Source organism: Dermacentor albipictus, chromosome 5 (assembly GCF_038994185.2).
Source record: "Dermacentor albipictus isolate Rhodes 1998 colony chromosome 5, USDA_Dalb.pri_finalv2, whole genome shotgun sequence".
NCBI lineage: Eukaryota > Metazoa > Arthropoda > Arachnida > Ixodida > Ixodidae > Dermacentor > Dermacentor albipictus.
In genome coordinates this window covers 51,129,954-51,142,473 of record NC_091825.1, presented here as the reverse complement: position 1 = coordinate 51,142,473, position 12,520 = coordinate 51,129,954, and the positions used below count along the sequence as shown (strand labels likewise).

The 12,520-nt window shown below is 46.1% G+C and overlaps 1 protein-coding gene across 4 annotated transcripts in view; it reads right to left on the bottom strand.

Moving 5' to 3' along the window:
• LOC135899164 (sodium-coupled monocarboxylate transporter 2-like) overlaps nt 1-12,520 on the bottom strand; it is a 113,500-nt gene that overhangs the window by 86,135 nt on the left and 14,845 nt on the right. For 3 of the 4 annotated variants that reach the window (XM_065428430.1, XM_070538380.1, XM_065428431.1), the window contains exons 2-3: nt 11,086-11,439; nt 9,206-9,271 (exon numbers count right to left, since the gene is read on the bottom strand). In XM_065428430.1, coding sequence (XP_065284502.1) covers nt 9,206-9,271; nt 11,086-11,439 — 420 coding nt within the window. Of the gene's footprint in view, nt 1-9,205; nt 9,272-11,085; nt 11,440-11,529; nt 11,600-12,520 lie in introns of those variants that run through there. The other variant, XM_070538379.1, reaches the window with a different exon arrangement.

Below are 12,520 nucleotides of genomic sequence, written 5' to 3'. Positions count from 1 at the left end.
TTTTAAAGATATTTTTGTTCGTGCAAAACTAAGGACAAATAAGAAGTTGCGAACCGGTCCCTGGGGCAGGCCCAGGTGCTCTACCTGCAAACATATCAAATCTGCTAGTACAGTAAAGAGTACAGCGTCGTATTACCCACACAAGGTAACTTCGGCTTTCACCTGCACATCAAGCAACGTAGTCTACTGTCTAGAATGTGCCGCTTGTACCAAACAATACATAGGTGAGATTAGACAACAAGTTCATACAAGATTCAACGGTCACCGCGCGGACACAAAACACAATTTACCTAAAGCAGTAGCCAGCCACTTTAATGAACATTGTCATATATTCGACAAAGCAAGTCTCTATATGGTACAAACAAATTTCCGTTCACCTCGCGAAACGAAATATACGGAATCATACCTCATACACAAGTTTAATTGCCTACACCCGACAGGAATTAATTTGGCACGTGGCAACTTAGAGCCTTTAAAAGCGGTAACTTAAGCCGAGGCGCAGCTCTCCGCGCAATTCGAGCGCCTCTCTACCACCAAGACAGGCCGCAGTATACTGACGTCCCTGGGTTACCACCCCCAAGCTCCCAGCCGGCAACCGTGCGAGATCACAGATGAGGCGCGGGCCCACATTTACGTGGACCCCATCCCGAAGAACATGCACCCAAAATACAACCAAGAACGGCGGCAGGCGCGGGCCAAGGCCCTCACCGAACAACACGCCCAAGACCCGCACGCCCGGTACGTGGACGCCACCGAATACAAGCGGGAAGGCTTCGCGGCAGTGGTCGTTGCGGCGGCTACCGGCACCAAGACAATGGCAGGGAGTGTGCGGTGCACGAACGCCACAGACGCTGAGGAGGTTGCCTACGCTCTGGCGATCACCGAGGCCGAGTGTCGCACCGTGCTCAGCGACTCGAGGAATGCCGTGCGCAATTTTGCCAAGGGGCGAATATGCGCGCCGGCGGCCGCCATCATCGGCAAGCTCCAACTTCAATACCGCGGCAGCACCGTCCGTATCAAGTGGTTCCCGGCGCACGCCGGCGAGTGTGCATCCTCACCGAACCACAACGAGACGGCCCATTCGGCGGTGTGAGCGCTTACCTTCCGCGCCCCTGAGAGTGGCCGTTCCGTGTGGTGGTTCGAAACCAAGGACAGATTGACCAGTTATGCCGAAGTAACCAAGTGTTACCGCTTAGCTCGACGGACGATGCCGCCTCCCCACCCGGCACTCAGTCGAGAGGAGGCCGTAATCCTAAGACAAATACAGACTGCGTCACTCCTCGCCCCCGCAATGCTGGACGTGCTTCACCCAGAGCTCTATCCGAGTGGGCTGTGCGGTGTTTGTGCAGCGGGTTCGGCGGACCGATGGCACATCATATGGGACTGTGCCAGGTTCCCGACGGCAGCAACCTCCAGGACTTACCCGCCAGAACGTCAAAGTGAACTGCAGTCTGCATACAAGGACTCACAACTATGGGCCGCCCAGCAGGCCCGGGATGCGCTCGAAAAGCACAAGCCTCATGACCCACTACAAACGGGCCCAACTGGGGTAGAGCAGAGTAGAGTATAACCCCGGGTCGACGCTTGGCCAGCGTCACGGCTCGTTAAATCGTCGTTTGCCGGCATATTATTAAAGTTATCCCTATCCTATCCTAAATCTGAAATTCTCGTATCTTCAACCAAGACAAAAAACACATTATGCCACAAGCTAACCTTAATTCTTAACCTCACCTACTCTTCCTTTTCGAAAATTTTTTCCTGCCTACTCCTCAATTTATTATACTCTTTCAGGTTTTTACATTTCTATCAACTGTACGACACCCTTCTCCGATGCACACTTGCTCCCGCCCGCTTCTGCGCACGTCACCATCCTATATGTATATATTTATATTTACAAATCCTTTATACATACAATACATATATACAAACATATATACAAACAATATATATATACCGCTATATACAATTATATATACAAATACTTTATATATATTTTTTAAACACCCTCACCAACACATTCCTAAGTCCCAGACGTCAATATTCCTTTTTCGGCACCTCAACCCAGGGAATCACCATTTGTGGGTGCCACCGTAACAACACCTACGTTTAGCAACTGGGGCCCCTTGAAAGACCATGCCGCTGCCTTTCAGTCACCCCATACATTGCTCCGCAGACTCCTCGTCGCCATCTTAACTACTTCAAAATTGCTCGACGTATTGCTGCTATGCTACTCAAGTCACCCTTTCAACTGATGTTTTTTTTGTATTTTCTGTTACTCACGCACTGACCGCCTGACCGGCTCTTATAATGCCACAATAACATGCCGCCAACGACACCCCTGCTGAATGCTCCCTAACCTCTCGCTTCGCCAACGCCCTCCCATGCACCCTTCCTTCCTTCTTTTTTTCTATTTTTCTTTCTTTCTCTCTTTCTTTCTTTTTTTTCGTCTTGGTGTCGGCCCGGTTATTTCTTTCTCCTTTTCTTTCTTTTCTTTTCTCCCCGCCTTCCCACTCTCCCGCTCTTGTCCCCTCGTCTTGGGAACGAAGCTCACAGACGTCGGACGACAGCGCTCCTTACCTCTGAAGTCCCTCTCTTTATAACCAGCCGCGAGCGACAACACACGCACGTGACGTCACTGCACTAAACCTTCAAAACTAACATGCCGAGGATGACGAGGCCACCTTTGACGAAGATATGTCCTCCTATAGAAACGTTGGCCAGCCTTTCTGAGGCACCTTATCCCTGTTTGCAAACTTTATACCACCGTGTGCTATTCCATCTCTCAGCCCCTTTCTTTATTTTGCATGTCAGTACTAAGAAATGCTTACGCATCAAACGGAACGATTGCCAATTCTGCTTGTTTAGAAGCGGAACGTTTACTTTCTTGAACGCATCGATCTTGCCGTTGCTCTACACGCGTATCACTTCCCAGTCGGTTTATTTCGTTTTTACTTTATGCCACAAACCTGCTTTTGCAGCACGTATAGACTCTTCTGAAAAATAATGCCGTCACTTCAATTTGGCTTTGGTCGGGAGCAAGTTTCTGGCGCGAAATATAGGTGCACGCGCACTCTTTCGATGCGGTGCGAGCAGAGCCTGGATATTGAAAGATTCTGTGCCTGTTCCCTTGCCTGTCATGTTTCGTGCGTGGTCAGAGCGACGCTTCGGCTGCGTTATCTAAGGGCTTTTGTTATCAATGTGATTACACGGTCTTCAGAGACGGATAACAAGTGTGACCTAGGAATGAGACGAAAGGATAGGCGCGAAGCCGCGAAACCTGCTGTTCGGGCTCCTTCCGTACCATGATCAAGATGATGCGCTGTCTCTTCGGGATTGAGACACGCGAAACAGATGATTTCGTTCAGCCTATTTGAAGGTGCTGCTTTATGATTTGTGTGGGAGGGCAGTCACTTGGTATGTTTAATTTTTCGTGGCGTTTCTTTCGTGAAAAATTGTACGCAATTAGTACGTCGCTGGAAACACTGCAGTTAGACTTCATTTGAGGGTGCCTGCAAATGCCTGATTGACACTTTGATATTCTCAATTTAAACAATTAATTATAATTATCAAATAAAATCGCAGTATTGAAAAAATTACTAGCGGCTGCTCCACTTTACTGGAAGCAATATGCGCTAGGTTTCCTCCGATTAACGCAACTGCGCTCTTTCTTTAAGCCTTGGTGCATGATAATTGGGAAACACTATACTTCACTCAGTAACCAAAACAAGGCGAAGCCAGATTCACTCCAAATAAACCAACAGCAGTCACGCACAGCAGCGCTTATACTCGGACTCTCCGAAAAAAAAAAGAGAGGTGCTGCAGTTTCTCCGAAAGGCGAAGTAGTATTAGTGATAGCGAAGTATAAAACAATTTAACGAAGGAAAACAATTTCACGAAGGAAGATTACACTGCTGAGAGAAGCTAGACTCTTCGTGCTGAGAGACGACTCAGGCTGTGAAAGCGAACTGTCTGTATTGTACATACTCATATAAGGCCATCATTTCAGTGAACAATTCTCCGAGGTCACAGGAAGTTTCTTCATGTGGAGCTGTGTTTAAGGTATATATATATATATATATATATATATATATATATATATATATATTGTAAAGGGGGCTTATTCGGGTCGTAGAGACGCAGCGACCAACGCAGCAATAGCAGGTAGGGCGCAGCCAGCGAACGAACTGGGTACGAGCCACGCGATGGCAACGGGGCTTTTCAGCCTGCCGATCTTCTTCGTCACAATCACCCCCGGAACTGAAGAGTAGCCATCCTGGCAACCTAGGAAGAGGTGGGCGGATCGTAGTACTGCTTCAGCCGGTCAATGTGTACAGTCTCTCGCCCTCGTCGACGGAGATCGGGAGATCGCGATACGGGTTCGACCACGTAGTTCACTGGGGATGTTTGTGCAACCACGCGGTAGGGCCCGTGGTACTTTGGGAGGAGCTTGGACGAAAGGCCAGGAGCAGCAACAGGCGGGACCCAAAGCCACACGAGTGAGTCGACGGGGAAGGGGTGAGGGGGAGGATTGAGCTCATGGCGCTCTTTTTGGCGGCACTGTTGAGCAGACGTCAAAGAACGGGCCAGTTGTCGGCATTTCTCGGCGTGCTGAGCAATCGCAGAAACAGGTGAGCATTCAACAGGGTCGGGCCGTTACGGGAGAACGGCCCGACCCTGTTGTTCAGGCTCCTTCCGTACCATGATGGTGCTCCGTTCAATGGTGCTGGAGAGATGGCGGCCGTAAAGCAGAAAGAATGGCGAGAATCCAGTAGTGGCTTGAGAGGCAGTGCTATATGCGTAAGTGACGAACGGAAGTACAAGATCCCAGTTGGAGTGGTCAGATGCAACATACATTGATAGCATGTCACCAAGAGTTCTGTTGAATCGTTCTGTTAAGCCATTGGTCTGTGGAAGATAAGCAGTAGTAGTGCGGTGAATAATTTGGCATTCAGATAGGAGTGACTGCAGGACGTCTGAGAGGAATACGCAGCGCCGATCGCTCAACAGTTCACGAGGGGCGCCATGGCGGAGAACGAAGTTGTTTACTATGAACGAGCCGATGTCTTTTGCTGATGCAGCAGGCAAGGCGGCAGTTTCAGCATACCGTGTCAAATGATCTACGGCCACAACAATCCATCGGTTGCCAGCGCCAGTAGATGGAAGAGACCCGTATATATCAATGCCGTCGCGGTCGAATGGCTGAGCTGGGCAGGGAAGTGGTTGGAGAAGTGCGGTGGAGAGATGCGGGACACATTTGCCTCGCTGGCAGGCAATGCAGGAGCGCACGTATTTGTGGACGAAAGTGCACATCCCTCGCCAATAATATCGTAAGCGAAGCCGCGTGTAGGTTTTTGACGCTCCGCCGTGACCACACTGCGGGTCAGAATGAAAAGCGGGGCATAAATCTTGTCGTAGGTGGCGAGGCACTAGTAAGAGCCATTTGCGGCCGTCATTGTGGTGGTTGCGGCGGTATAAAAGTCCGTCGCGGATTGTGAAATGCTACGCCTGTCGGCGTAACACTCGAGGTGCCGAAGTTTCCGGAGGATTTGACAAAAAGTCGAATATCATGACGATCCATGGGTCTTTTCGTTGCTCCGATGCCATCTCCAGGATGTCAAGTGGTGAGATGTCATTTCTATAAGTAGAAGTGCTGCTGTCTGAAGTAATTGGGGAGCGCGAGAGGGCATCGGCGTCAAAGTGTTTGTGTCCAGAACGATAGACGACACGGATATCATATTCCTGGATTCGGAGGGCCCACCGAGTGAGGCGGCCCGACGGATCTTTTAGGTTGGACAACCAGCAAAGAGCGTGATCCGTCACCACGTCAAAGCGTCGACCGTAGAGATATGGACGAAATTTTTGAAGAACCCATAGGATAGCCAGGCACTCTTTTTCTGTGACTGAGTAATTGGCCTCAGGTTTCGTGAGGGCACGACTAGCATAAGCGGCGACGTATTCGGCATTAGTGTTCTGGCGTTGTGCGAGCACGGCACCAAGGCCGACACCACTGGCGTCAGTGTGAAGTTGTGTAGGTGCGCTTGGATCAAAATTGCGCAAGACTGGCGGAGACGTGAGGAGGTGACGAAGAGTCGTAAAGGCATCATCAGAGGCTTCCGACCAAGCAGAAAGTTCATTGTCGCCTTGAAGAAGTTGGTTAAGTGGTGCGATCACTGTAGCAAAATTGCGAACGAAACGTTGAAAATAGGAGCATAGGCCAATGAAGCTGCGTAGTGCTTTCAAGTTCAAGTTCAAGAATGGCGATTACGTGTAGGTGCATGCAGAGAGGGAAGCTAGCTGCCCACCTAACTACATTTAGGGATTCTGCACTTCCTGCATCACAGTGGCACGTATACCCATTTTGGAGGATCCGCTCATATCGAATCTCTAAATCAGAAAATTAGGTCAATCAAACAGCCCGTTAAATATATTGCACTATTCCATTAAGGAGACAACGTGTCCTATGCCTATGTTTGGCGTTTGGCGTAACAAAAAAATAAATTTCTGCACAACACATAAAGATCTGCAAATATGCCGGGTATAGGCATTTCTCAAGCTCACCGAATTCTCAATAGAATTGCGCCTTATATTCGATGGCATCTTTGTTTTTATTTCTTTTCTTTGATTGAACCATTGGGTAGGAACAACTGGGTGTGCGCCCATTTTTGGCCGATCCTCATGAATAGGAATGTTGTGCGGGGAAGCAAGAAATGCAGAATTAGTACATGCAGCTGGGCACATGTCGGAACTCCCTGTACATGCACCTGTCATTGCAAACCTTCCCTGGACAAGTGTCACACGTCGCTTTCGTTCTCGTAACAACGCTCCGTAGATGTCTCATATACTGTACATCCGCTTGTCCCTGTGTTTTGCGTTTCGGCACAGCCTAATTGTCAAGAGTGTAGTGCATAAATATAAAAACTGCATGGAATTAGTTGACCATTTATAGCTTCATTACAAACATTCCATGGGATTAAACGTTGCATACGATGAAACTATTCACAATGTACGTATCAATTTTCGTTGTTTCGATGTAAAGTACTTATTTAACCGCTTCACTAAACCTTCGCCTAACAACGTTCAACACGTGTGTTGTATTTGCATCATAATAAAGCGAATCTTTCTTTGCCCACTTTTGCAGTTATAGCGTCGCTGCAGCTGCTGTCTGCTGCTGGGTCGGTCGGTATCTAGTCGGATACCACGTGTATATAATTCTAAGTATATATATGCGCGTGGAATACAAGTACCGGCTATCGTGCCTGCATGCTGACCGACAAAGTAGTGCAAGTAAACAAACCTCTGATCTGCGTATGAAGAAAATAACACTGAAATCCACTGGACTATTCTAGGTATGCGTAAGCATATCCCCAAATTTAAGTTGGCCCACCACCAAATTTCAACTTGACCTACCCCAACTTTAAGTTGGCCTACCCCGAAATTTCAAGTTGGCCCACCCCTAAATGTCAGTTGCCCCACCCGTAGCCCGAATTTCAAGATGGTCCATCCCTAAATTTAAGGTGGCCCACGTCGAAATTTCAAGTTGGCCCAGCCCCAAGTAAGTTGGCCCAACCGGATTATAAGCTTCCCGGTGCTTATATTCTATGAAGCGCTATGTATCCCTATGCGTAATCTTTCTTTTATTAATTTTTTATATTATTCCTTATCGCTTATAAAGTTACCAATCATGTATATTTACACTGTTACAATGATTAAATGTCTGAACTTCACAAATTACAAGGCATAGCACTTTTCGCGTGACGGGGCTGGGGTACTCGCCAAAGAATGCTTACGCATTAAAAGTTATCCTCTATAATGCCTTAACACATATTATCGGCTTATAGGTATCTCTAAAACAACTCACTGTCAATGAAATAACGCATCATATTTCGTACTACAAATATTTGATGTTTTTGACTTAGCCATTTGGTATGTGCCGCTAGATGTGTGTGCCTACTCTTGGCCAGTCTCCCAGAATGGGTATGCGCCACTGTGACACAAGAAGCGTCGAATCATTAATGAAATTCCTCTATTCCCTGCCAAAATTATTTACTTTAACGGAATTTTCAATGGTGTCCCAGATCCTCCAATGAAGCCAGCTTTATTTCATTTTCCTCTCATTTCAGCAACATAGTGGCCATCTCGCACTTCATGCCCTTCGGTCACCTGACCACGCCAACTCAGCTTAGATTGTAGAACGATGGTATCAGTAGCAGTAAGGCTAAAACCGTCCGAAACTCGAAGAGCAACGTCAATGCGGGAGTACGCTAGCCGTGTCGAGTATTTAGGCCTACTTTCAGCTTAAGCCTGATGGATTAACAGCCTCCTCGCGCTTAGTCTTATCGTACATGTAACCGTACTCCGTCCATAGTACATTTTGTGTAGTTGAACTACTTGTTTGATCTCTACCCAGCTTCTGGGCAAACAGTTGTCGATGTATTCCAATGTGGAATGCTACAAGCATGGGAAATCGAGAAAAATGTGGGGCCAACAGTTACTAGCACAAAAAAAGAAATTTCCCAGCAGTCACTCTGTTGCTGGAGTATCATAGTTCAGAGTATTTCACCAAATGTGCTACGTTTTTTCGAAAATGTTCTGGTTACAGAATATTAGTTCCGACATTAAAACAAAGACAACTCAGATAACGAAGTCCTTTTCTGCACGAAACCGCATCTTTTTTTCTTGTGATTTTATTAGTTATCACTGATTTGCGCATTATTATTTGGTTACATTACTGTATTCCATATTTTTTTTCTCTAAAAGAGACAGTAACGGTATAGTTGAGGTACCATCTGCTTTCAGGTCTCCACAATAATCGCTTTCAGAAGAAGAGTAGCGAATATTGCGTTTATTGCGCATGAAGGGCACGACAAAACCGTGAAAGTTGCGAACACAGAAGAGAGACACACACAAAAAAAATGACGAAGCATCCACCAGACGAAAAGTCGGCTATAAGCGAACAGCTCTTCTGCCGAGTACCCCCCCCCCCCCCCCACGACACCGCCTCTAGCTTTCCACCACCACGTGAATTGACATTGCATTCTGCTATTTCAACACTGCCGTCTCTTAACCCAGTCATGGGGAATATTATCACGATGTGCGGCAACACATTCGCCACAGAATGCCGTGCGCGCTGTTGCCCGAAATAATTAAAATTTTCGCGTCCTTCGCGTGTACAAATATAAAACGTTGGTTTCTGCCCTTGACTTACCGTGAGAAAAATGTAGATCACGCATGCCGTCAAAGAAATGGTGGCATTGAATCGCAGACGAATGTACTGCACAGAATAAAAATATGGAAAAAATGATACTCCAATAGTTCCCGTTATTCTGTGAAGTCAAAAATCCTGCACGCCAGTTCTAATAATGTAAGATCGGAGGGTGTTCCGATATGAAGGAGAAATTTAAAATTTAGAGCCTCATCATAATATAGAAGTTGACAGCGGGTGACATGGAACAATTCACATTGATGCGCACGCGCTTCAACGAGAAAACAACGAAACTGTTTCTTGGCGTAGATAGAAGGATTCTGCCCCCGCAGAATTGGAAGCCGCATATTGAGTTCCCCTGAGCGCCAGGAGTAACCAAGAGAATATTTCTACGCCATGTTTATTTCCTTCTTAAAGACCTTAGTTGACAAACTTTTGCTAAAGCACCTATGCTACAAGCGTAATAGATCCTCAGGCGATACCATTACCACTCAAGCACGCCAGGATAATCTCCCTCACCCCAAATTGGTTTAGTCAGAAGTTGACCTGAAGTTTAGTCTGAATGTGTGACCGATCTTCCGGATGCAGCCTCTGTATTGAACTGTGTCCAAGCCGTCACGACCAGTAACGTGAGAAATTAATGTGCACAGATATCTGCTATAGCAGCTAGAAGCCACACTAACAACGAGAATACGCTTCAGAACGCCAGCGTGAGAGCCTGGCGGCCGCTCTACGCTATGTACTAGAAAAAAAATGAAGCTTTTTACATGAAACCGGTTAAGAACACAAGGCTGTACGCATGCAAACCGAACGCACCATAACTAGACCATAGCCATAGCTTCTCAATAAGACGCACAGCGGTTAAAAATTGTGCAGCAAGATGTGGCATATATCCTTATATATATATATATATATATATATATATATATATATATATATATATATATATATATATATATATATATATATATATTAGCAGCTTTTCATGTATTCTTTAGTAAACCCAGCATAACAAATTGTGCACCGTACGTGATTTGCTGTGTAAACTATAAATGTTGTGAACTATTGCGTGGCTAACTTCTCCAGCAACAATGAATTATTCAGTTAGGAAGAGGTTATAACAAGAAGTGGCATGAAAAACGCACCCGCAATAAAGCACATTTTTCAAACTCGAGTTAAACAGTCAATATAGGAAAATAAAGCAAAAATAAAACGGCATCTCTCACAGTTACTTCATTTAAACAAAAGTTGATTAATCATATCATCCGAATATTACAAAAGTAATACTAAAAAACAAGTGAATATATCTTAAGTGTTACACAGATTCAAAGTCACTTTCTTTAATATACTACACGCCTTTTAACCTCAGGGCTTTTAGCATTAAGTAGCACAGCGCGAGCAGTTTCATCCACCAATCTTTATCCTGATATAAGGGGGAAATGGCAGCACATTCGCTACGTCATGGTGGAGAGTGTACATAGATTATTTTTATTTCTATTTGAAAGAATATTTGGGTGAAAAATCACAGTCGTTTATTTTATAAGTCTCGAGGCTAAATTGAGCTTCTGCTTCAATTGCACTGTTTCTTCACATCAGCGTAGAGTTCTGTGTCCTCAGCTAACCCTGTTCTATCACGTAATTTCGAACAGACGAACTGACATTGTTTTGTTATTTGACTGCTGCTAAGTCCATATTTTACTGTAACAACAACACTGGCTGCTGTTATGTTATCTTATATTCAAAACAATTATTTGTCGCTTCTGCGAATAGAGTATAAGGGCGCATTTAGAAGCAGCTTACGACACTAGTAACATCCGCAGAATCATTTCAAGTGACCCATCTTTGTTTTTCAAGCACGCATGCAGCACGTGAATAATACTTGCCTCGAATATCGATGTGATGCGAAGCCTGTAGAGCACGGGCATAAAAACGTGGGTTCCCAAAGGAATGCAGAACAAGGGCATCAGGAAGGACCAAGTCATGTGCCATCCGTACGCGTAGTAGTGAGCGGGAAGGCCGATGAGACCGGTTGAAGAGAAGAGTGACACGACGGAAGAGGCGGCCAGGGGAAACGTCTTGAGCATCCTGCCTCCGAGGAACACTTCTGTCGCCGTCACTTTGCTTCCGGGGCCAACGTTGGCCTTGCGGAAGGAAAAGTAGAGGCCGACGGAGAGGTTTGTCGCCACCAGCACGCCGACAATAATGTACTCCAAGACTAGCGCCATCTTGCACACCTCCTGGAACGAAGTATGCATGCTGTGTTTCTCTTGTGAACTACAGTGGTCAGTTGACATTCTCAAAAGAAGCAGTAGAAATACATCTCTCACATAACGAGTGGGTAGTAAAAATGTCTTCTTGCAAATTACCCTATATGATATTATCAATATTCATTTTAACTGAAAACTATGCATGCCGTGGCCAGTATCACTGTGCTGCGCATAAGTAGTGTCGACTACGAACACCGAACTATTAGTGTGACTCTCGTGCACATATGCTGCAAAGTCATTTATGCAGCTATTTCCTGGTCGTCATTACTCTTTGTCATTACGAAAAACGTATAAGCAGGCTTGGCATGTCTCGCTCAGAAGGCCGACCTCTCCGCCACTTTGTCGGTGTTAAAATATGTGCTTCGTTATCTGCTTTTACCGCTCGAGCATGTGCGTGCGTGCGTGCGTGCGTGTGTGCGTGTGTGTGTGTGCGCGTACGTGTGTGTGTGCGTGTGTGCGCGTGTGTGTGTGTGTGTGTGCGTGTGTTTGTGTGTGTGTGTGCGTGTGCGTGTGTGTGTGTGTGCGTGCGTGCGTGTGTGTGTGTGTGTGTGTGTGTGTGTGTGTGTTTGTGTGTGTGGTGAACGATAAGAAAGGGAACCGAGGGGCCCGGTTTTATTACTCATATCATAAGAAGCCGACAAAGAGACACCAAGGACTAATAGAGGAAATTATGTATACTTCGTAACTGAATTCAATAAATGATAAATAAATGGAAACTAATGTGGATCAAGAACTGGCCGCAGGTGGGATACGTACCCAAGTCCGCATTACGCGTGCGACGCTCTTAACAACTCAGCGACCGCGGCGCTGTTTTCTCATCGACTTTTTTGGGTATCTATGTTTTACTACTAGAACTAACCCTGGCAGTGTTAGCCAGTGCCACCACTCACAAGTCTTGGCGGTGGATATGAAACATCCCTTCTGCCGCAGGCGTTATGAGTACGTGATCAATTTGGGTGACGGCAACTGGTCAATATACCCACACATACTACCTGAAGGCCTCAGTGTTGCCTTCATTTATATATATATATATATATATATATATATATAT